Source organism: Pseudomyrmex gracilis, unplaced genomic scaffold (genome assembly GCF_002006095.1).
Source record: "Pseudomyrmex gracilis isolate BER0280 unplaced genomic scaffold, ASM200609v1 scaffold_104, whole genome shotgun sequence".
In the NCBI taxonomy this organism is placed as follows: domain Eukaryota; kingdom Metazoa; phylum Arthropoda; class Insecta; order Hymenoptera; family Formicidae; genus Pseudomyrmex; species Pseudomyrmex gracilis.
Window position 1 is genome coordinate 422,361 of NW_018020688.1, and position 25,502 is coordinate 447,862.

The 25,502-nt window shown below is 43.2% G+C and overlaps 1 protein-coding gene and 1 long non-coding RNA gene across 3 annotated transcripts in view; one reads left to right on the forward strand and one right to left on the reverse strand.

Annotated features, from left to right (window-relative positions):
- Positions 1-25,502, forward strand: part of LOC109855985 (homeobox protein aristaless-like) — a 109,557-nt gene that overhangs the window by 67,645 nt on the left and 16,410 nt on the right. For both annotated transcript variants that reach the window (XM_020430761.1, XM_020430760.1), the window contains exon 2: positions 18,668-19,055. In XM_020430761.1, the coding sequence (XP_020286350.1) occupies positions 18,668-19,055 (388 nt within the window). The remainder of the gene's footprint in view (positions 1-18,667; positions 19,056-25,502) is intronic.
- Positions 1-25,502, reverse strand: part of LOC109855987 — a 64,318-nt gene that overhangs the window by 18,133 nt on the left and 20,683 nt on the right. The window lies entirely within an intron of this gene.

The following is a 25,502-nucleotide window of genomic DNA, read 5'->3' on the forward strand; positions in this document are numbered from 1 at the left end:
AGAGAGTTCGTTCGCGTCGCGAGTAGCTCGTAAAAAGAGATCGCCGATTGGCGTGTCGTTGCCGATTGCGCTCTGCGCGTTGTTTTAAATGTTTCTGTCTCTCTCCCTCTCTCGCGAATTCGCCGACGTCGCGAGTTCGTTCTTCGGAACGAAGCGACGTCGGAATATCTCGCGGAATGTCTTACAACAAGACTCGCAGTGAACGTGACAAGGCGAAATAAGATAAGAGAGATGTATATGGTTTTTATGATAATGAGAAGATCCTTAATTAATACTGTGATACACACGAGATTCTCGCCGATCGATTACATCAACACCATCTTTGGGAATATGCAAATTCAATTTTTTGTCTCGTCACAAGACTTGCTCCATATTATTTTTTGTGCAAAAAAAAAAAAAAAAAAGTAGATTATCGCGCTCTTCTTTATCTAGTTCTACAATTTTTATCGCTTTAATGTAGCGGATATGGCGCTATAAATTATGCAGTTAATGATAACAAAGTATGACGCATTTAACAAATACGCAGATAAAAAACCGTTGAAAACTGTAGACGGTCGTGTGTGTGTGTTTGTACGTGAGGTAACAATGTTGCTAACGGTAATAGCGGCGCAATGTTAATGAAATGGGTATTTATTTTATGCAAAATGACAGTGCGATAGCGGCCTCATAGTCTGGCTATTTTTAGCCGAACATTTGCATCGCAACTTTTATAGAGCCACACACACTTTGGTACCTACATATTTCATGGTCGGTCGTTCCCGTTTAATTTTTGCGTGCAATTTTTGCGCAATTGCCACTTACCGGTGACTTCTATATTATCGATATCTATACAAAATGTGTATATTATATTCAATATATATTCAATATATCAATTAAAAAAAAACAATTATATGAAAAATCTTAATTTATTAAACTTATTAAAATCTTAATTTATCAACTTTCTTGCCCGCGAGCGGCGTAATAATGGACTTCCTTCGGTATTGAAATCTTGTAACGAATATATTATTGCAGCTCTGTGCCGCGTATTATAATCCCTTTTGTTTAGTCAAGGTTCTGTACGTTTTTTTTATTTTATCCGTGACTTGCGAAACAGTCACCCTGAATGACTTGAAGATCCCGGCCACGATACGAACACTTTGGCGTTTGACGGCGCGTTGACAAACGTGTATGTACCGCGCGTGCCTGTGTGCGTGTGTGTGTACATATAAGAGCTCCGCGCATTATAACATGCAAAAATGTTCCGCGTAACCGTTGGCGAACGTGTCACAATCTTCATTACTTTCTTATGGCGCGTCGTCGGAATTCATCGATTAACCTGCCCTTCGAGGAGGCAATTAGCGCCCGGTGGGTTTTAACCGGGAGCTTGCTCAGGATCCTCAGGCGATCCTGTTCCGAGAAAAGGATGACGGACCGGAGGGAGAGCGCCGGGAGAAGGGAGAGAAGACCCGGTTTCGGTACGGGAAACGGGGAAGGCAATCCATCGAGGGCTCGCATACCGCTGTCTAATCCATTTAACATAAAGCCGCCGTCTCCAGCGCGTCCCCCGTATCGCAGTCCCTGCTTCTTTCCTTCGTCTTCTTGCGCGCCGGGAATTCGCGGGCAACGAGTCAATTCCGTGTAACCTGTCGGAAACGTTCTCCGAGATCTCTCGCGATGTCGAGAGAAGCGCGCCCGTTGGGTGGCCCGCGAATTCCCCGGCTGTTCAGAGTCTCTCTTCTCCCCTCTCTTCACCTCTCTATCGGAGAGAATGGCAGAAAGCGCGGAGGACGACCGAGCACACACGGTGAGAGTTTCTTTCGATCCGGGGCCGGGCAGGACCCGCCACGTTCCCGAATCGTACGATACAGCGCGGACGAACAAGATACTTCGGGTTTCTGCGTTCGCCGATCGTATCTCTCAAATGAAAAAAACCGTACAGGCTGTTGAAAAACCATTAAGGAAGGAGGGAAGATGCTTTTCGCTCGAGCCCTCGGAAATTAAGCTCAAGTTTTTATCTCGTTCGTATTTTTAATAAAAACGTCGGAAGTAATAATTTTAGAAAAAGAATTTTTTTTTTTTATTATACAAGAGCGTTTTCGTGTAAATGTACGAAATTAAGAGTCCGCGTTGCTCATACACACACATACACACTAATTTGCGTTAAACGCGCTTAATTGTCAGCTCTCGGTTGACGTCGCATGATTTACGTAGTCTTAGCTTCGCAGTGGGACACTCGCGTTTCGCTCTCGTCGTTCCATTTGTGGATTACCACCCGCCGTCGCCACGCGATTAATAAACCGCGACATAAAGTACACCCGGCGGCCGATTAAACGCGCCGGTCCATTAACGTGGCGGGTTAATGAGCGGGTCGCGGCCGACGGTCGGTGGTCCCTCGGGAATTACAAAGTGTCTCCCCCGGGCGTCTCTTGGCGTCGTCGTCGTCGGCACGTGGCTGCTTGAGCGCGGTCGGACGGGAATCTCGCGCTAATCCGAGATAAGATCTAAAAGGATCTTTCGATCCTAATTCGAGAGTGTCGACGTTCTTATTTGTATTTTCGTTACCTGTGCGGATTGCACACATTCCCCAACAGTCGGAAATAACATCCGATGATCCCGCGAGATTACGACGCCCGAGAACGACGGAGGGACACGCGCGCACACGTGTACCTAAGGACACACGACGCGCGGAATGATGATTCCCTTCTCTCTTCAACGGGATCCTCACGGAGAAAGGAATCAAAGCAGTCGGCCGAAGAAACGCAGAGAGCAGTTCCGATTGCGAATTAATCTGTTCTCAGAAGACGAACTCTATCATCTTTGCGGCCACGCGTTCTTGTCGCGAGAAAGAGACGAGACTCTCTTCGAAGATAAAACAACTTACGTGCGAAGTTTGATTTGTATAAAAAGATGACGAGAGGGAGGAGGAGAACGTCGCTAATTGTCGATTCTTATTCGTCACCTGAGGCTTAGAGTGCTCTAAAATCTCATATACGATCCTCTGAAGACACTAATTCTCAGGTGAGACAATAGAATAAAATAAAAATAAAAAATTTTTTAAACAACTCTGATATGTTTGCAAACAAAAGACCATTTTGCTCAAAAAATATTGAAACTCGCGCGAGCGCAAGTTGAATTTTTTCACTCAACATATACAGAGAAATGTTTTCTTGTTGCGCGAAAGACATTCTTCAATTCGAAAAAAAATTCTCGCGCATCGTGGGTCCAGCGTGGACCTGAGGACACTCGGATTAATCGGAGACAAGGCAAGCGCATTACCGTGGCCTCGAGAGATACAGCAATGGGATAGCGCCACGAAAACCACCGTGAAACTCCGAGAACCCCACACTCGGGTTCGTTGGAAGAAGTCCGTGCACGATGCAGCTGCTGCTTCTCTCGGCCAACCAGAAAAGAAAAGAGCAGACATATCTGTGGGAGAAAAAGAGAGAGAGAGAGACAGAGAGAAAGAAAGAGAAGAGGCAAATTACTTTCTGGACCAAATCTCTGTGACGGGTTAATCCTTCCAGCTTCCTGGAAGTGGGAAAGAAGTTGTCTCCGCGCGAGAGAGAAGAAAGAGAGCGAGAGAAAAAGAAGTCGCGAAAAACTACGGCCCCCGTATCAAAATCAACGACTTCTGTTCTTGAACTTGAGAATCGTCGAAGAATGCTCGACGACGACGCGAATCATCGAATCGAGACATACCAGAGTTATTTCCGTTGCCGGAGGTTCCGTTTTCGAAGAGAAACGAATTTAGATTAGATATTGCAGTTGTTATAATTGCAGCCATTAATATCCAATTAAACAATATTATAAAGTAATTTATATATAAAACAAAGATTTTTTTAATTAATCATTTTTTATTAGGTAATCATCTGGGAATATTTTTATATCATTTTTGAAATAATCCACAGATACGCGTGTTTCGTAAAGGCAATATGCTCTGGTTTTTTTACGAAAGTTCTAGACTTTTCCGTCGCTTTGCGTATACAATATTTTTTTTTTTTAACGCGCCGCTCTTTTATTCGTCTGAGAAAATAGTAAGAGAGAAAAAATATTTTGTTTTCAAGAAAAAGACGATCACACATAGAGAAGCTGTGTAATAGAAAATTTACCTAAGCTAAGAACAAGCTAAGAATCGTCTGTGAATTCCGCGCGTTCATTCGGTGAAACAAAGGACATCCTGCGCGATGCATTTAACGCCGACTCACACCTGCCCCGACTAATTATTCCGCGGTAGTTTAACGGAGCACGTGGAGAGTCACACAGGGCGTCGCGGCGGCGTCGGTTCGATGCGCTTCGCGGCATTTCGGAACGCGATTAAACAACTCAAAGACGACGACACACGTCCGCGCCATAACCGACCATGACCGCGGGAGCGACGATGGTTATCGAACGTCATCCCGAGAGACCAGAAGAGACTCCTTCCTGGATTTTGCTCGAAGAAACATTCCAAACTCAAGTTCAAGTCGAACTCAACAACGCTACGAAGACGCGTAACTCGAGAACACTCGACACCTAGTAATTTAGTGCGCCAGATAGGTGTCAAAAAAAAGAAATAAAAGTTCACGCTCGATGACTCTCGCCATTTTATGATATTGTCAGTGTACGTTTTAATTAGGGACTTCCGAGAGTCTCTCTTTCTCTCTCTCGCTCTCTCTTTCTCTCCGAAGTTTTATGCGTGAAAAAATCAAGAGGAAATATGCCTTGTGTCATCTCGAATAATTTTTTTTCCGCGATTTCCTTTGTAGATATGATGATACTATCGGCGGAATATATGTCTTCCACGTATTGTTGGACTAAATTGAATATAGAATGGACGGAGATTTGTACGTCATTTTTAACGTCATTTTAATTGTTGAAACGAATTAAAAATGACGACTATCGTGTTATTATTTTGCGTTTGAGACAACTAACGGCAAAATAATAAAACTCTCGTACGCATACAAAATGTCGACGAGAACAAAGAAGGTCAGAGGTGATCATCTGCAATCTTATAAACACCACGTGTATAGCTGAACGTGTCACCGCGGTCGCGTTCGGTGAAAGACGCGCGCGCGAGACTTAAAAGAGCGCGCCGCGCGAAGAATGCCAAGGGTACACCGTGGTGGGCACGACACGAAAATTACGCGCGCGCGCGCGATCTCTCATTCACTTCGCTCAAGCACACTCTCTCGCGCCCAATCGCTAAAGGCCGCGTGTGCAGCCGTCGTCGTCGCACTTAATGGGGTTTAATTGCGACCCTCCGCAATTGCGATTGCTACGTCGCGCTGCTCGTTTCTTACGAGGACTTACCGGGCTTACACAGCCGAGCGAGCGCGCTCTCTCGCCACGGGTTGTGACATCGGGTTACGAGATAAGCGCAGTTACGGAAATTGAATAATAATTGCAGGCCTCGGCAGGCGTCCACCGCCGTTGGTTGCCATCGCTTTTGCCGCGCCGTGCGTTTCCATTGCCGGGAAAAGTCTAATAACCCTCTTCTGACGCGCCGCTAGAACGCTCCCGCGCGCCCGCTATCTTGACCGATCTCCTTAATTAGAATTCCGTTGGAAAGGTGAAACAATGGGGGACCCGTCGAGTGGGACCATCGTCGCATCGGGTCGCGACAAGCCTCTCACCGGGTGTTCACACCGCGCGGACTCGGCGACAATGACGCGTTTGCCGACAGCTTTTGAGCAAAAAAAAAAAAAAAAAAACTGCCGACGCGCGTGTGACTTTCAATTCCGGAAGGGAAATATATTTCGAGATGTATCTTTTTATTTTTTCTATTTTTTTACATTAATTAATCATTAAAACATTTTGTTTTATTTTTGTGATTTATAGACCGAGTTTGTGTTTACTGAGGAAGGGTTTTGTAAGTGTCTATTTAATTCCACCCGGCGTTCTGTCACATCGCGCCGAAGGAGAGGGAAGGGCGCGCAAGTGCCGCCCTGTGTGTAAACCAAAGTTGCTCTCCGGTTTTGACGTGCATATATATACATCGCACGGCTGTCGCGCGATCGCACACGGTGCCAGGAGAATGACTTCTTGCCGGTCGATGATTGATGACTAGATAAAGCCGCGCGGAGGTAGAGTAATCGGCCCTTAAGCGTTCCGCATAAATCAAACGGCCGTGCGCGTCGCGCAAAGAAACGCGGGCTCCCGTCGCGCCGACGACGGCGAAGATGCGTAAGTGGATTTGGAAAACCGGTAAGAAAACCTGATCCCACACACTCTCTCTCTTTCTTATTTCGCTAGCAGTATGTACGATCGACTAATGAAACGCGTACCCGCGTTGCAACCGGGGGTCGAGGAAGGAAGGGTGGCCGAGATGCTTAATTACTCTCGCGATTTTTACTGCGACGCGGGATATATTTTACGCTCGCTTATGATTTGTTTGTTTTACGAATTTACGTTGCGAGTTCGCGTAGATTGCGAATTAACGTTTGCGCCACGATGTATGTACGAGGCGGGAAGTTACTAGAAAACACACCTGATAGAACGGAAGTATGAAAAGATAAACATTAGATAATTTTTCTTTTCACTGTTACATTTTGGTAATTTCTTGTAAAATAAGAAAGTTGAAAAATTGAGATTTACACAAACATTGTTGGTCTCTAACGAAAAAATTAATATCAGAAATTAATTAAAATGATAACATATCAAGTGCAAGGCAATGTCTTGCTTGAAAGTTATAACGTCACGAGCCCAGTTTTTGATCACAGTATCCAATTTTTTATCAGTTTGTTAAAAAAAATATTATAGTAAGGTTTCGATTATAAAAATTAGTCCGACAAAATTTTTGGCGTAATATAATTAATTATTCCTACATCTATATACCTCTTTTCCATGCTCTTTTTTTTTTAGAGTAACATGCAATAATTTTTCAATTCAACTCTTAATCAATTCAAATCAATTCTACGGACGCAATGACAGTGCTCGTTTTTCTAATAACTATGCAATAATTTCTCAATTATTGCATATTGCTACAAAAAAAAAAAAAAGAGCGTCGTCATTGCGTTCGTAGAATTGATAGCTGCGCAGCGCGAATTTTTTTCTACACCTGGTGTATTACGGCTGTCTTGTTGATTAAGATAATAAAGTCGACAATTTAGGATTATTAGCGTTCTTATAACGAATAACGACATTATTAACGACGATTTATTTCATTACACAAAGCACCGGTTTATCATCTCGTGTATAAGGCAGTTATTTTTATCGATATTTTTAATTACGGCGCAAACAGATTAAAAGATCGCGATAAGGACGGGGCAAGGATAACGCACGCGCGATAAAAAAAATTCCATTATTAATTTATTCGTCATTTATCTGACCGTTGCGTTAACCGTAATGGCGATTTCAATGCTCATTAACCATCGGTGTGATCGACGACGATTACCCGCGCGCCTCCGACTTCGTTCGCTATAAATAAACGAATATTTAATTAATCGCGCAAGGTCGATGCGTAATAAGGCCCATTAAAGTTTTTTGCCGCGAGACGAGTCTTGCTTGGGACGCTCGCTCGCGCGCGAGCGCGCGCAACAAAGTTACCCTCCTCTTTGAGAGGAAGCTCGGGCTTCGTTTTTTAAGTTAATGCTTAAGAACAACCTGCAAAGGGGCGGCATCGGAGCTCTTACAAGGTGAAATTTGCCCGGCCGCTTCCAAAAAGCTGACTCATTTCTTGATTGCGCCGACGGTATATTCTTCGACAATTATGCAAAATAGCTCTGGCCTTTATTCGCGCCCGGCGCATCGCGCTGCTGCTATTATTATTCTTTCGCATCAATAAAAGAAGAACGCCGAGACGAGAGGCGAGCTTCCGCTGTTTTCGATACCGCGCTCAAAGTCGATGATCGACCACGGCAAGGCAGAGCGTAACATTTAAAAATAAACCTTTCTCGTTAATAATTAGTATTAAATTGACGACTCTTCGTCGGGTCAATTATTTACAATCGATATTTTGTTTCTTTTCATTTCGAAAGGAATATATATCTTATGAGAGAAATTATTATTCAAGCAAAAATATATATAATTCCCATCAGTACTGTCGCCTTATAAATCTGGCGATGAGAGTGTTGAAGAAAACAAATTACACTTGCGAAAAACACGCTTTCATATATATATATAATTTTGATATTAATCACTGCCACCTTCTGTACAAATGTCACGTAGCCGGACGTAGGCATGAGAGGGGCGTAGGGAGATTGTCGACGATGTGCTTCCGTCGCGTCCCGGTTCCATCATCGTCGTCGTCGTCATCGTCCGGTGAACGAAGACGTGGCGGCGGCAATTCTTTCCGCGTTGCGCAATGCAATCGCGCGCGTATGTCCAGGCTAATGCGATTAAAAAGGCATAACGATTACGTTCAATTATTAACAATTACAAGGCCGGCAAAAACCGTAATTACCCGCCATTAATCAAGACAGCCGGGGTCCGCGTTTCTTCGCTGCTGCACGGCGGCGACGCATTGCTATTATAGAATGACGCGGATACACGATATATTTTATATATATATATGTATGTATATAACGCGGTACCATCACAAAGCGCGCGCGTGTATGCGCACAACAGCCGAGTTCACACGCGAATTTGTTGCCGTGCGCGCTAAATCAAATTCCGAAGTCGTTCTTGAAGTGAGTGGACAAAAAGCAGCCGCGCAATCTCGGCTCACAGATTGCCGCGCGCAAGAAAGTAGCAAATAATTGCGCGGAGATAGAAAAAAAAAAAAACGTATACTTAATTTGTTCGTCCAAGGTAATCGCATATGAGCGTGTCGCATTATTTATTTTTAAGTTGTTTATTAGAGATTGCGCAATAAGAAAAATGAAAGCTCGTCGACTTTCGATCGTCGGCTTCGTCGTCGGTCAATGGTATACGTACGGTATGAAAATGAGGAGCAGATGTATAAATCAGGGAGTTTAAATAAAGTTTTCCACAGAGAGAGAAGGAACAGCACGTAATAAGAAGGCAATACTTGAAGCAATAAAGTTTTGTTGCCATCGTTACACAATTACATATGATGAGTAATATGTGATTTCGTTTCCCCCCCCCCCTCCCGTTGTAAAATTTACCACTCGCAACACATTTTTCAACGATCCCTTTAATCGCGTCCCCCGTCACGTGTAACCATCAAGCGGAAAAAAAAAAAAAAAATTTACGATGCCCTGACCCGCACGTCATATAATTAAGCGGGTGAAACGCACGACTTCGGCGTGGTCACCCGCGTGTCTCTTACCGCCACCGCCGCCGCCGCCGAGGCGAAATTAATCGTCGACGTCGTCGCTGATTATTCAGCTGGACGCGCAATTTTTATCGCACGATAGAAAATGCAGCGCGCGCGCGCGGCACGAAGACAACGCATGTGTGTGTGTGTGTGAGGGACGTGATTTAATAATTGATAGTGACACCACTGGTAATTAACTGCCGTGGATAATTGTGACTGTATTTAAGACTTGCCGACTGGCAGCCGGTACACGCTCTTTCGCGGCCGAAAGACGACGACGACGACGACGACGAGAGAAAAAGAAGAAGGGAAAACGCGTGCGCGTCGTCTTCCACGCTTGTCGTTGTGTGTGTTCTTGGAATTACCGCAAGGACAAGACTAATGTACGCGACAACGATACCTCGCGCGCATTTATACCAGCCCGGGCCGAGGAGGCAAACGCACGCGCGAGATTTATGCGCCAGGACGAAGGCGACGACTGCATATACGCCGCGACGCGACGCGCGTTGTCGCTTTACAAGGAACGCATTTCATACACCAACCCAAATTTGTGTGTGTGTGTTAACCCGTTGAGACGCCGCGAAATTTCGTCGTCGTTCCACCACAGGGGGGGTCCCGATAAGAAACTTCTACACGCGATAATTGGGAACGTAACGTCTACGGACAATTTGCAACCTTCAACATCCTCGCCGAATATAAATTCATATTTATGACAAAATGAAGATAGAATTATTCAACGAGCACGTAACGCACACGTGTACAAAACGATTGTTTTTTTTTTGTTTTTTTCAAGAACGCGTACTTTTACGAAAACAAGCGGTTGAAAACGAGTGAGTTAAAAACATCACGATAAGACAACAACAACGAACTCGTAGAAACACACGGTTTTCGCAATCTGTATCAACCACGCCCACTTGGCGCGAATAAAAAAAAATGCGATCCGCAATTACGCGAGATCGAGGTACGCTATGTCCGACGTCCGAGAAAACGAGGATCGCGATTTGCGCGACAAAACCTCGGTCAATCGACGCGCAACTATGAATTTAGATGTAGATCGGAACGCGGCCAATTGCACGATTTTGCACGTAGCTAAACTTCTGTTGAATGGGAAGCGCGTGATTTATTATCGGCTGCTGCTGCTCGCATCTTCCTCTCGGAGAGCGTCTAATGATCGTTCGCGCGAATCGCTACTGACGATCGACAGACGCGCATCTGCCTAGACGATTATTATCGATTAACGTCCGCTCGCGAGACTCACACCGATTGTTCTCGTGGTTTATTGCCGAAAAAAAAGAAGAGGATCGAACTCCGGGCGGTAAATAATAATTTCATTTCAATTTCGAAAAGAAAATAAATCGCCAAATAAGTCTCTCGAGTCTTTCTTCTGATTGTTTCTGCGCACAACTGATTCTATAAATAGACAAAAACAAATGTGTACGCAACAATGTACGTGTAGCGTCCGTGTGCGGTTGTTACTTTAGTCGGACGATCGCCGGTGACAACAATGTAAAACGACTGACTTGTTTGTCTTTGCACAAGAAAATATTATACCGATAGGCGATGAAGTGATCGCGCGCGCACGCGCATTGAAGAATTTTATGTAACGCAATGGAGGATTTTATGAGCCACTGATCTATAAAGATTTGACGATTAAAGAATCTCGAGCTACATTCATCTATCGAGAAGATTTTCTCTCTGTCCGTCTCTCTCTCTCTTTTTCTCGCGATAATCGATAGTGTGTACACCATTGCGGCTACTATATTGACAGACACCGCGTGTGCGCGTATACATCAAAGTATCCAAAGCACGGTGAAGTGTGCGCAAATATCGCTGGCAGCGGACAACTCGGCATTCTCCGGCAATCATGTGTGTGCAGAAGTCATTAACGATCGCTATCGAAGGCGCGCACGAACGTAGAAAACGAAATGGTGTAGGTAGGTATGTGTGTGTGTGCACGCCGTGACTTTAAGAGGCTACCACGCAATCTACCGTCGGAATTAATTTTTATTTGCGAATCGGCACATTGTGGCGTGCCCCGTGTGCTCTCTCGTCGACGAAAGATCTCGTCGGTGATCGGCGCGCGTGATCGATGATCGGCCGATACGCCGGACGCCGCGCAAAATTACACTAGCCGCTATCGCCGCGATCATTAATTACTCGCGTGTGCGTAAATCGTCGGTGAATGCTTTCTCCGGGAGTCGATAATGGACCAATTTGCAGATTGTAAACGAGAATCGCGCGCACGAGGGGAGGAGGAAGAGGAGGAAGAAGAGGAGGAGGAGGAGAAGAAGAAGGAGGAGAAAACGTGATTCGGCATCGCATTTCGAAACGCAAATCGCATACAATCGCAAATGTTCGTTGAACTGATCGTGAATGAATGGGTGAAAAAAAGAACGTGCGAAAAGAAAATGCATCTTTTCTTAGGTTCTTGTACACAATGAAAAAAACTTTCATATTTTTTTTTCTTATCTTTTCATATACCAAGCATTGGTAGTTGTGTATTCATAAATTAACTCTAATCCTGTAAACGTTTTTTTAAACCCTGTAAGCTCTGAACATTTAAGTTCAGACGCGATTTATTTTATTGGTCAAAACATTACAAAAACTTCGTAAAAATTCATGAGGCTTTATATTCAACATTGTATATCAAGGAGATAATTAATTTTATATCGAAGAGATAATTAATTTTATATCAAAGAGATTAAAATTAGTCTCGATGTATTTTTTTATTATTTAAAAATTCTTCCACAGTTAATAAGATTTCTTCATCTTCAAGAATCGCTCGGACATTAATGTCCGGGGTTTGCAGGATTAATTAACAAAAGTTATTAACAGAGTTAATAACAAAAAAAATAAAATAAAATTTCATAATTTTTATATTAATATAACATAATTTTTGTTATTAAAATTGAATCTGATCTGCGAGAGAAAAGTTCTGTCGACGCCTATGACACGTTGTTTAATCCTCGCCTTTCTCTAACTTCGTCAGGAGATAATGCTTCATCGGCGCTTGCTTGCGGTTGCACGCGTGTGTGCGTGAGCGCGTGTACTCACGTGCAACACATACACGTGCTAACGAGCACGCGTCCCAGTTTACACGATAATCTTTACAACGTAATAATCGTCGGATACGTGAGCGGGGACGTTTCGTCGTCGTAAATACGCAATCGCGATCGCGCCGCGCGATCAAGAGAGAATCGAAACGCGCGCGCTTACATAGTGAAACGTTCGGCGGGGTCGTTTTACGGATCGTTGCCGGGCCGCTCGCGGAACGGATTCGTATTGAATCGCGCGAGTCGGCTTGAAGTCGTAAATATCGCCGCTAAAAAAAAAAAAAAAACTTCCCGGGAATATTCTCGCCTTGACTGAAAACGTGGCGCAATTTACGGCTGTAAAATAATGTGATTGATAACCGTGTTTTGTTATTAATCGTAACGCAATACAAAAGTATCAAGTACAGTTTCTCCGCGGCTCGTAAATTCTTTTATCACTTCTGTCTATTAAAAAACCATCGTGATCGTGTACATTTATTGCGCGCGCGAAGATATAAAAGTATATTTGCCACATTGTTAGCGTCGAGTTAGCGAGCAAATTACTCCTGTGACAAAAGATATTTGAGAAATGCGAAATAAACAACTTTACGCGCGTCAATTAAAAAAAACAAAAAAAAAAAAAATACCTGTTTTGCCGCGATGGTTTATCGTCGATTAAATCGATATCGGCACACTTGCGTAAATCGTCGTTCGAGAGAGTCAGTCTCTTTTTCTTACATAATGGACCACAAAGAATCGGGCCTATCGGATCGGATCGCACGGAATTACACGAGTCAGTAGACCGTCGTAATCGGTCTACCAAGAAATCACTTTTAAATTACTCCCGTTCTTTCATCGCGGATTAATTACAACGCCTTTTGCGCAATAATTGAATAAAACATCGCGTTTTAAATTAAAAAGAGTTAAAATATATAGAGCATGTCTGAAATATTACATGTAAGTGCTGCGCACGACAAACATTAATCTTGTATGTAAACTTGATTAATTCCCCTCCGTTTGACATTTTCAATAATCATAAATATTAAAATTGTTCTTACCAACCATATGTTTTTTTTTTTTTCTATTAAATCTTATTTCAATTACCGGGGCACTTTGCGTCTTTTTTATTTTAACGATAAATTGTGTTTTTGTCGATAAAAGAAACATGATATCGCGTACTTTCCGTTTTTTTTAAAACAGTGGTAGAGTTATTAAGATCATTTATCTCGACGAAACACACGGAGTGTGTTCAAGGATGGACGACCCGAAGGGGTCAAAGGTTGCTCTCACACGTCCGGGGAGCGCGCGTTCTCTCGGTTATTCTCGTTTCGTATCTCGCAATCTTAACGGCGTTTTTCGAGCCATTACAAGAGCCACACAAGCGGGGAAATAGCCTTACGAGCGAATTCGCGACGCGTCGGACGCACATTGCTCGTATCCGGAAGGTAACACATATCCGGCGTATATCTGCGCCGTTATCGCGGCATAAGCGAACGGACCAGAGGATTCTCGCCGATAATTCGTAATTGCCCGTTTATTATCGCGCGCGAGGGATCGAACACGACCGAGCGACGCCGGTTCGTGTCGCGGGACGCATTGATGCGTCTATTAGCGCGAATTTGCAAGTATGATTCGATGTAGAAACATCTTTCCCGAGCGCGACGTCGTCGTCCTCGTCTTCGTCGTTGTTGTTGACCGAGGTGCACGAACCGGCGCAAAAAGGTCTTCGAACACGAAGATCGTATTAAGTATCGTTCACACAACTCTCTCTCGGTGCGGTAGCGAGTACGATAATATCGTAATTGTAACTGCGCGTACTCTTTCCGCGTACCGTTTGCGGCAATAAGAATTAGAGAGAGCCGGTTTGCAACGCAAGAGATCCGCAAAAGTTGTTGTTTCTATATCCGCGCGCGATTTCAATTAATTTAATTAATTATACCGATTACAATATCGAGTTGAAATCGAACTGTTTAAATATTACTACTTGGAATATCGAGATGTCAATTAAATCTCGTGTGATCGATTATCCGCGTATATCTCATTAAATAACAACGATTGCAAGCATGTAATATCAAAGTGATTAGCATCAAATGTCACATAGAGAATATGATTTGCAAATCTCGGTTTCCAATCTCGCACGCGTGCGCTGCAAACTATCCCATTGTCAGTCGTTACGGGTAACCAGACGGATCGTTTTAATAATGCAGCGAGTAAAAAGCCGAAGGTGACTTTTTTCTCCCGCATCCTTTTTCTGTGTCAAGCGTTCGAGATCGTATTACAATGGGCGTTTTATTGCCGTCGGTATTAAAGGAAGCACGAATTCTATACCAATACGCAATTACACTTACGAAACGAGTACGACGATTAGATGCGAAGAGAGAGAGAGACGACGGCAATGTTTTATATAATTCGCGCGAGATCGACGCGAGAAACTTCGTGACAAAAAAAAAAAAAAAAAAATCGGGAAAATAACTTACTACTTGGCACTCGCGCGGAATGGATTAGCGGGTAATTAACAGTCGCCGTCGACACCCGCGGTGCGTGGTTAGGTACACAGCGAACGTTGTACACCACGGAGCAACGAATTAGTTCTGCAAAAAGAGAAGGGGATTTCTCCCTCCGCAAGCGCGATTTTTTTTTTTTTCAGTCGCTGTCGTTCAGGAGAAGTAGTAAAACGGCGCGCAGAAGGGGAAAACTCTACTTCTCTCTCTATACGCGGCACCGACTCGTTGCTCCGCAATGTATACCGTCGTGTTTGCATAAACGGCCACAATGACGTAGCTAATTGGCTGATTGCGACGTGCTAATTTGCACGACCGTAAATTCCGCACACGCAATGCATATTGCGCGTGCAACTTGGACGCGCAAATGTAGCAGAAACGATGCGGCTTTTTTTCAACTCGCTTTTCGCACTTAACGAAACGTCCACATAAGCGTCAGACATAAGCTGACGACGAGCAAGACGAAGTTGCTGAGATCTTTATTGCTATGTGTTAAATCAGAAAATTTTGTCTAAAAACAAATTAAAATCGATCATAAAAAATAATGTCATTTTATTTGTTATCGGAAAATGTCAGCGGAATGTGATCGAGATACATACGTTACATGCACACGTTACATTACGTTACGTGTACGTACGATATAAAGAAATCAATATATGTAAATGAAGAAGTAGTTATCACACGAGAATGAAGAAATATCTGTACAAACTAATATATACAAGAAAGTTTTAATGGCAACGTTGCATTAGCGAAATAATAAATATTGTTACGTCTGTCCCCCCTCCTGTCCTCCCCCGAGATTAATCACCAGCTGCTACATCTTTGCAATTCCGCACTATCGTTTCTAATCGAGCGTGACGTATCTAATTGAACATTCATGATATTGTCAAGGCGCGCGGAACAGACGATCGGGAGAAATAAATGGACGCTTGCGAGATCGAACTCTCGCGGTAAATTAAGTATAACGTCGATGTGTGTGATATGTAGGTTGCTCGTTTCGCGATGGAATCGCACTAAAACACGTTCCCGCCGATGTTTATTACAGAGTGCGTATACTCGCGACACATAAACCAGCCAACGTGCATTAATCCACGCCGGGAACAACCTTCGACGAGATAACGCGAAATATATAGTTGTAGCATAATCGACGATTCGTGTCTTTGTATTGAAAACAATTTATACCACGTGACACTTATCAATTCCCGCTAATTAAACATTTGCATTTTCCGATATACTCGCCCGTGTTTGTGTGTATGCGTGTCGTGTTCAAATTAACGGTAGCGTCGATCAAGAATTAATTTACCGCGTTTAATTGACATTAATGTCAAAGGGATACGTATAATGTCATTTTGCAATTAATTGCAATTAATTTGAATTTATTTATATAATTTCCATAATTTCTCTGTCTACGAATTTTTATACCAAAATTTTTGTGTGAAGAAGAAAAAGAAATTGTGACAAATGTTCTTCACACTCGAGTGAAACCTGAACACGTCGTTGTTTTCCTTAAGAGAACTTTGCATCGGGTGCTAAAATCATCTAGCAACGAACATCCGCGTCTTTTCTTCTTCGTTAATTTCCTTATCTCCGCGCGAAAATCGAAGTTGAATTTCGCATCGATAAGGAGCGAGTTTACAGCGCCAAAAAAAAAAAAACAAAAATCGAACTTGAAGCGAAAACGTGCGCGGTTCTCGCGGGTGTATTTGTTCGTTCGATTAAATCGAAGAATTTAATATGCCTTATCGCAAGAGAAGAACACAAAAAGAGGAGAGGAAGAAGAGAGTGCGCGCGCGCGCGCGCTTAGAGAACGACTCTTGACTCTATATGGCACGCAGTGAAATTATAGTGTTTACGCGAATTAGATTTTGGTTTCGGTAATTTTCAGTTAATAACGACGAGGCGAACTGGTCGGCGAGCGAACGCTAAGTGCGGCTTCAGGTCCCCATTAATGCTATTATAATGTAAGAGGCTACCTATACACGTCTTCTCTCTCTCTTTCTCTCTTTCTCTCCCTCCTTCTTTTTGCACGTCGATGAACTCGTAGTTGCGCACATTGTGCGTGTGCGCGAACAAAAAAAAAAAGAAAAATCCAAAGCGAGTTTTAGAGGTCTCTTATATGTATTATCGGCATTACGCGCGCGGGCTACTACCTGCATTATAAGCTCATTTCCTATAAATTGGCTCGATTAAAAACTGCCGCTTAAGAACCGCGTAAACCACTTCGTTTCTTTTCTTCCCTGTATCTCTCGCGCGCTCGCTCTTTTTTTTTTTTTTTTTTTCATTCTCGGTTTTCTATCGAATCTCTCCCGCGCGCGGGCTTCTTCGCCTCCAGAAATTTGCTCGAAATCGACCGCCGTTTTCTCTAAAGACTCCTTCGCATCCTATGATATCGACGCGCGTATATAAGAGCCGCGTTTTATATACTAATATGCGCGGAACGTGACGAGGATACTTGCGATCGCTTTGTGAAAATTAGGCTCCTTGCGGGATCTAAAGATCCGAGATCAATTAAATCAAAACGAAAAAAAATAAAAAATAAAAAAAAAACAATTACGTACTTTGAAAAAATTACGTTCAAACATTTTCCGATCTGGTTAATAACAAAAAGATCAAACCTTTGAATTTTTTGCTCGAATTATTAGCTCCAAATGATTTAAAGGTAGTTAAAGTGTTTTGTTTCGATATAATTTTTTAAATTAATTTCTTTATTTACACACAGCGTGTAACAACATGAGTTTGTAATTCTAGTCTTTCGAAGAGCTACCGTTTTATTAGACACATTTATCACATCGAACGGTTTCATTATCGCACAGGCAATATCGAATGTTGTTACACGATTGTCAGAATGGCGGCATCGCGCGAGATCGTGCCGAGATACGCGCGGCTTACAAGAATCGTGTGTTCCTACAAGGTCATAGTGAAAGGAATGATACCGCTGCCGCACGCGCGTCAGCATTTGCATTTAAAATTTATTTTAATCCGCCTATTTGCTTAATACGCGATACTAAATCATACGCACGTCCATTTACATTTTAGGCCCATGATATCCAATTACGTTCGAAATTAACTTTAAATTTATCTCATCATTTATCAAGTCGCTCAAGTTATGTGCGCGGCGTCGTAAATTTTTTTTGTTTCATAAAATTATGAAATAAATGTCAGATGTAACAAAACGGTCGAACAGTCGTTGTCTTTTTTTCCATCTTTTGTTTCTTTCTTTCTAAAAAAAAACCGTTAGTTTTTACGAAGAGAAGAAACGTAAAACTATATATATTTCTTACTGCTCGAGTTTGATGCCTTTAATGGTCAGTCCGATTGGCAGTCACTTCGTAGATTTCTTTCCGCGAAGACGGAAATTTGAGGTAGGTACGGAAATTTCGAATCAGTACGAGGTGGTTTACGGCCCGGTCGACGCGTCGAACGAGCTGCATTTAAATCCGCTCGCAGCGGAAACTAGACCGCAGTGATTTCCCCTGACCATTCGTGGAATCCGATCGTCGCTGATAATACCGGTGCGGTCACCGGATCACGTGACAGTTGATGAATCGCTTCGCACTCCGTCCGCGTTTCAGTCGCGGATCGAATGGCCCGATGAGAACTTAACGTTTATTTTCATTATTGTTATTTCATTAAAATTATTTCAATACAATCGAGACGTTAAATCGACGCAATAAATATTCTACGTGTGTTCTTTGATAAACTTTTACTCTGCGCGTATTAACTCTGTGTGTGACACGAGATATCTTTTTTCTCACAACCGTCTATACGTTCGAGACGTTACATATGCAAAAAAAAAAAAACTGTGAACTTTGTGATTTCTATTTTTCGAGTGAACGGAATATACTATTGATTACACGTTCAATCTTGTGTGTTGCATTTTTATTCAAATCTCTATGATTCTCAAAATCGCGGAGCGAGACTTTTTTTTTATTTTACGAGTCAATTGTCGTTCTGTGCAGATCATTCGTCGCGAGGAGGCAGCGAGCAGGCCGTCTCGCAGACGAGTCCTGCGAGCAGTACCAGTAGCTCGAGCCAGGTGACCCATGTGAGCCAGCAACAATTGAACCAACCACCTCAGCAATCACATCAGCAACCGACGCCGGCGTCGACGACGTCATCGACGTCGTCTCAGTCCTCCCAAATGTGCATCTCCGCGGAAGAGATCAGACCCGAGGAAGAGAGCGCGCATCCAAGAGCGGCGGCGACCAGTCCCGAGAGCGAGGCTGAGGCCGACGATTTTGCGCCCAAACGAAAACAGCGTCGCTACAGAACGACCTTCACCAGCTACCAGCTGGAGGAACTTGAAAAGGCCTTCTCCAGAACGCATTATCCGGACGTGTTCACGAGGTACCGCACTATTTTTGTGTACAATAATACAACCGATAATACAACAAAACGACACCTATTTTGCCAGTACAAGAAAATTTCTATTTTTTTATTTATTTATTTTTTTGTAATAACTCCAGTTTCACGGACAGACATAGATCAGACCCGCTCAAAAATTGCGCATCGGCGTTTCTAGTAAAAAGTAGGTTTTTTAAAACCCTTGTATCTTCTTAACTACTTCTTCAATTTGTTTTTTTTTTATCGACGCAGAATTGTTCAAATTTTCGATTCAAAAACCAAAATTGAAAAAATACTGATTTCTCGCGGAGATATTTGAAATTTAAAATTGCAGGTCTCACAGATCAGTCTGTCCGACTCGTAAGTCATTTTTAAGATCCGTCCGTTGAAATACAATTAAAATAATTTTTTATTAAAAAAATATTGAACAGATCGTTGTGCGAACTTGTTTGTTAAAATCGTAAACGCAAAAAAAATTGTTTTTCTGGAAAAACCAAACTACGCAGAATTGCGAGCGTTGTTTGCGTGAATAATTAGAACAGCAAATAAAAACGGTGACGCTCAAAAAAACTTTAAATGAATTAATAATGTTTCGCTGCAAGAGAATAAGAAAACGTTTTAGAATTAATTTGCCATTGGTTACGTAACTTTAGTGTAGTTTACTCTGAATATTAACACAACATGTATAATCGTGCATGAAATTAATCGTCGGTTTACGAGACTTTGCTGTTAGCGTTCCACAATAACAGTAAAGTGAAAAAAAAACCGTTGGCGTGAAAAAATACAAATTACGTCTTTTTGTCTTTGAGACAACGAAAACAGAGAGATAAACTTGTCTGAACGTTAGCTAAAAGCTTTACATATCTCGGTTACCGGGATGTAGGAAGCTCGTGCACCTTTTCCTCGTCAATTTAGACGGATAGATCGAAGGTGTCTGGTCATTTTGGATCTTAAAAAGAAAGAGGACCGGATATCGGATTTAGATACAATGCGACACCGACTATCGGCTGCCACTCAAATATTTGGTTGTCTGGCTCCTGTGCACTCTCCAGGTTTATATCGTCGATATCGTCTCTCTTTTACTTCTTGCCGAATTCTTCTTCAAAAAACGATCCCGACTGTTGGATAGGACGTTACGATGGATGCACAGGTAGTCCTTGAGCGCGGTTGTAAAAGAGATCTGGTTATCCTAAGTGTATACACATATATACATATATATACTACCCGAGACAGACCTTTTAAAATAGTGACGGTTGAGAGACACAACCGTGTATATGGCCTGTTTTCGAAACGGACATACGTGTCGATGTGTTGTAAGTAGGGAATAAATTTTTGGTTGCTTAGGAATTAATGAGAGAGAGAGAGATTTTGTTATACGATAAAAAATTTATATAGAATTCTCGCGTTTTTTTTTTTAGCAACATTTCACCTTAAGATTAAAGAAAAAAACTTATTTGGTCTATATCCGATATAAAAAAAAATTGTTTCACATTACGTGGTGCATTAATTGCACAGTTGTTTGGGGGGGAATAAAAAAAAAAAACAAACGAAGAGAAAGAATCAAAAGAGAGAACTAGTCGAAATCGAAACCCTCGAAAGCTTTTTAGGTATATACGTAGTCTTGAATAATGATCGCATATCCGTCTCGTTTTTTAATCACAATCCGTGGCAGATTCTAAATGAATCACGCACACCTATTCCATCCGTGTATAAGTCGGCGGGAGAGAGGTACGTATCCCGCGCGAGTGTAAATTCGCGGAACGATACATCGATCATCGGGGGCCTTCCTGCGGGCTCCCAGGCTGACGATCCTCATGCAAATTCCCATCCGTAGACGCGGAACGACGGTTTCGCATTATTAAGTCTCCTGCACACACTACGGGTCCAGTTACATACGTACAGTATATATCGCGCGCCGCCATTGAGTCACGGTGCAATCTATCTGGGTAGCTTTTTCTTCTTCTCTTTGTCCCTTTTTTTTCGGTGCCTTCCTCCACGCCGTGGAACACCCGGTAGGTAACTAATAGCGGTGTAATCGCTCGTAATAGGTCCGGTCCTGCGGCCACGGTATGGGTTCTCGTAATTAACGAAGATGGTGGGGAGTATGCAGCGAAAGAGAGAGAGAGAGAGGAGGAGGAGGAGGAGGAGTGAAGCAGGTAGAGAGTGTTTGTGGTGTACGGTCAAGGCCTGGAGATGTATTCGCGAGTTTGCCGAGACACACCGCCGCATACACCTATGTATGCGCGTGCGTGAACAGCGAACGAAGATAGCCCTAACGAGCAAGGCACGCTTCTCTCCTTCGTTTATCTAGCGAAATTGGAACCGACCCTCTCTCAGAATTCTAATGATTCTCTTTCGTGGAAGAAGACAGAAACTTTCGCAGGAGCCTGTCAATACACGTTTATCCGTGATAACAAGTAAAATGAAGCAAAGAATCTTTTTTTTTTTTTCACAATTACACGATTACAACGCGATTTAAAAAAAAAGAAATTACTAGAGTACACCGACATGTTTCTCGAGAAAATATTAATTTTCTATTTGACGAAACGCGTTAATAAGCACGAGAAAACACGCCTATAAGCGCGTATCAATTTTCATGATAGATGTATCCTCTTCTAGAACCAACAGCTATATTTATTTGTGTCGCTACACATACGAGAACATTTTTACCTTTGAGAGGACAGCCGGTAATTGACTTGATTGGTCTCTAATAATATTCGTCGTGCATATTAATTTATCTCCCATCCATTTATACGCGCTCTTCCGGGCCGTGGAAAATTGCCCGACGTTTTCTGCACAAGTTTCGCAATATAAATTGATCCTCGGCTTCTTCCGCTATTTCGCCGTGTAGCAGTATTAATTTCACACTAATTGGATTTTATGGCCGCTTAGGTTTATTGACTAGTCGGGTGAGAAAGAGAGGGAGAGAGAGAAAGAAAGAGAGAGAAAGTAACCGTGTTGTGAAACACGATGCATATTCATTAGGCGTCTGTATATACAAGGGCACGCGTGCGATTGAGAATCTATCGGAATATATATCGCGACGGCTCAGGACGCTATGCTGTTTCAACTTCCCGTACATCGCGAATAAAAATTCACTCGCCAATAAAAGACACGTGTTCCCACGTAACAGGGTCGTGTACGTTCAATTGGACGTCGATAAACAATCCTTTCTCTCTCTCTCTCTCTCTCTCTCTCTGTTACTCTCTTTCTTTTTGATCTGTTGTTTTATTTTTCAATCGGTGAAACATCGGGCTTTTCTTCAGTGTGTCCCTCAACATCCGTTACTGATCGGGACAAAGAAGTAACCTCCTCGGACAAGTTGTTGACGGCTTTTCGTGGAATGTCGTTAGCCAAACGCGATAACCGATAACCGCGCCGGAGCCTTTTTGCGCGAGGCGCGGGCTCCCGAGTGGTATTTGCGAGGGAGCCACGCGAATTACCAGATTCGCGTCTTGTTTGGGAGTTAAATACGACTTGTCTCGCAAGAGAAAGAGAGAGAAAGAAAGAGAGAAGAAGAGAGAGCGTGGCCACTTACTTTTACGGGCTCTTAAGATCTAATTTAGATTAGAGTGTTGCGACTCGGGGGCCCGCGCAGCTACCGGCGTCGTCGGGACCAGCCGGACTAATCGTTGGACCGCTCGCGGTCCCGAACCAGTCCCAGCGTGTCTCTGTTGGTTTTAATTTTTTATCCCACCTGTAAACCCGAGAAGAAAGGCAAAGAGAAGAATAAGAAAGGGAGAGAGAGAGAGAGAGCAGAGTGTGCATTTAAGTCAACGAGGTTCTGCTCTGTCGTCGCTCCGAATATCCGGCTGCTCACTTTCTTCCTGGCGAAACGACTAATTAATAAACGTCGTAAATGCCAACACGTACGGTGTGTTTAACCGCGGTCTCATTCTTTCAAAACGTAGCATTTCACGTTGCGATTTGTTTTCACGTGCGATTTTGCGCGCGAGATTTCGCTTTGTTATTATTTTCCAATTAAATAAATCAAAAAGGACGCGGGAACTGTATATAACGTTTTCCCTCAGCCCGTTCATCAGCCGAATGAAGGTGAAATATAGAAACCCGAACTAATCGTGAATAAAACAACCTCTTTGATGACTTTCTACTTCGTAATTACTTGACCAACGACCGGACGACGCGGCGTTTCGTCCTGATTTCGCTTCCAAGACCTGACTCGGCGGAATCGGCGGCGGCGGCAACGGCAACGGCGGCCACCCCCGTCGCGCACGTTCTCAATCTATCCACACTGGCGGGATGGATCCATAAAGTTTATCGTCGCTTCGCGTCGCGTTTCGAGGGATCCACCTGTTCAAAGGGCCGCGCGACGCGCTTCTCGGTAAATCATTCCGAAGGATGCCTTTATATCCGCGGGGTGAACCGGTGGTGAGTTTAATAAGGATGATTGTTTCCAGTGATCCATGGAACGGAACCAGTTCCACGGAGCGGTCTCTTCTCTTCTGCGTTCCCTCCCTTCCTCTCTCTCTCTCTCCGCCTTCTTCACCGTTCGTTCTACCCGTCCCTTTCTCTACCGCGATTCTCTAGTCCCCTTCTCGACTCTCCTCTCCTCCCCTCCTCTCGCCCTGCTTCATCACCGTGTCCCGCAACTTCTCTTGTCATTAATCGGCCGACGACGAGTCATGCTCCCGATTAGAAACGCCGCCGACCCCGTTATTCGTTTCTCAACAAATAAGATTAGTGCCTTCCGGAGTTAATTAGTAGGCGCTGTTGCCACGACGGGTCCGTCCACGGAAGTCGTTGGGATCTATCCCGGTCCGTCACGTGGAACAATGAACGTGCAGCAGCGTCGATACCGTATCCGGCTTCATTGTTTTTCGATCGATTATCGGTTTATTATGAGAGAACGATGAGTTTGCGGGTACAACAATATCGTTGACCACAGCCTCGTCGATATAATAATTTCTAGGAAAATGTTATCTTTGGAATATACAAGAAATATCATCCCGAACACATTACACGAATTACTGAATATATATTTATACGGAAAACACATTCTAATCGCTTTTCAATTACATGAGCGCGATAAGCGCATTTTACTATTTGTCGTCAACGATTCAAGTCCATCTGTCTTGTTTTTTTTTTTTTTTTTTGCGATCGCGTGCGAGATGACGAAAAAGATCGTTCAATCTTGCGATCGTCTTCCCCTTCCCGCCCCTGTGCTCGTTCCGAAGACGAGAACACCGCGAGTTCGAGCAGGACGAAGGGCGGCGGCCCCCCTTTGCCTCCTCGCGAAGTGCGAAGGAGAACGAAGAGTACAGGTTTGCACGGGGTCCATCCCTCATCCGATTGGCGGTAGTGTAGCCAATCAGTAATTGGCTCTCCACGCCGTACGCGTATTAAGCGCGCATTACGCACGCATTACGCAGCCGGCTACCGGCTTCTCTCTTTCGCCTCGCTCCTCACAAAGGTAGCACAGGTACGCACAGCCGCCGCCGCCGTCGCCGCCGCGCGGATCCCACACGGGAATATAATGCGAGCGGCAAAAGCCGCTTGTCACCCCTCGTCAGTGCGAATTACTTGTCCGACCGGCGGTGATTCGTTATTAAACATTATCGATACCGCGCGACCCCGAGAAGCGTATCTCTCTACAACGTGTAGAAGAAAAGCAAAGAGCTCCGGGCGTCGTCGCTTATTATATTTCGACGACGCTCGAAATTTCGATGACGTACCCCGCGTTCTTTTTGCCACGCCGCAATTAACGACCTTATCTGTACATTTTATTGTTGAATTTTTTAATTTCATGGTTTTTCTTTCATTCAATCTCACATCTTCCAAAAAAAAGTTTTTCGTAAAATGTTTCGCACAATTGACAGTTTCAATAAGTTTGTGACAACAAATTTAATTAAATAACAGTTTCGATATCTGCTTTCGGATTGCACAAAAAAAAAAAACATTTTATCTGTACACATCAATATCCATTCTTCCTAATCATATAATGTTTACACAGAGATAGCAAGCGACACTAATTGCCGGGAGACTAAAACTATATAGTCAGTTTTTTTTTTTATCGCGTGCGTTGATATATATCGCTATTGTGTCATTGTAATTAACAGGTCTTTTGTTTTGTTCATATTTATCAAAAGGTCTATCGAGTTACGCAAATGTAAATACATCTATGTGTAGAGATAAAGTGCAGTCGTGTGTGTGTGTGTGTGATTTATGTCGCGATAAAATGGCAAATTCCAAGACTTGTTTATTCAGCGCGATCGTTACAACGCATTTAGATTGCAACATATGTTATGGTTCTTGAATATGTGTGCGCGTAGATTTTTTTTTTTTTTCTAATTCGTAACTCCATTGTCTGTTTATCAGAGTCAATGTTTGTTTCTACGTTTGTAATGAAATTTCCGACGTTACACGACCGATCTCTCCTTGATATGCCAATTAATCTCGAAACAATTATTTCGCGTTTCTTCAACGGAAATT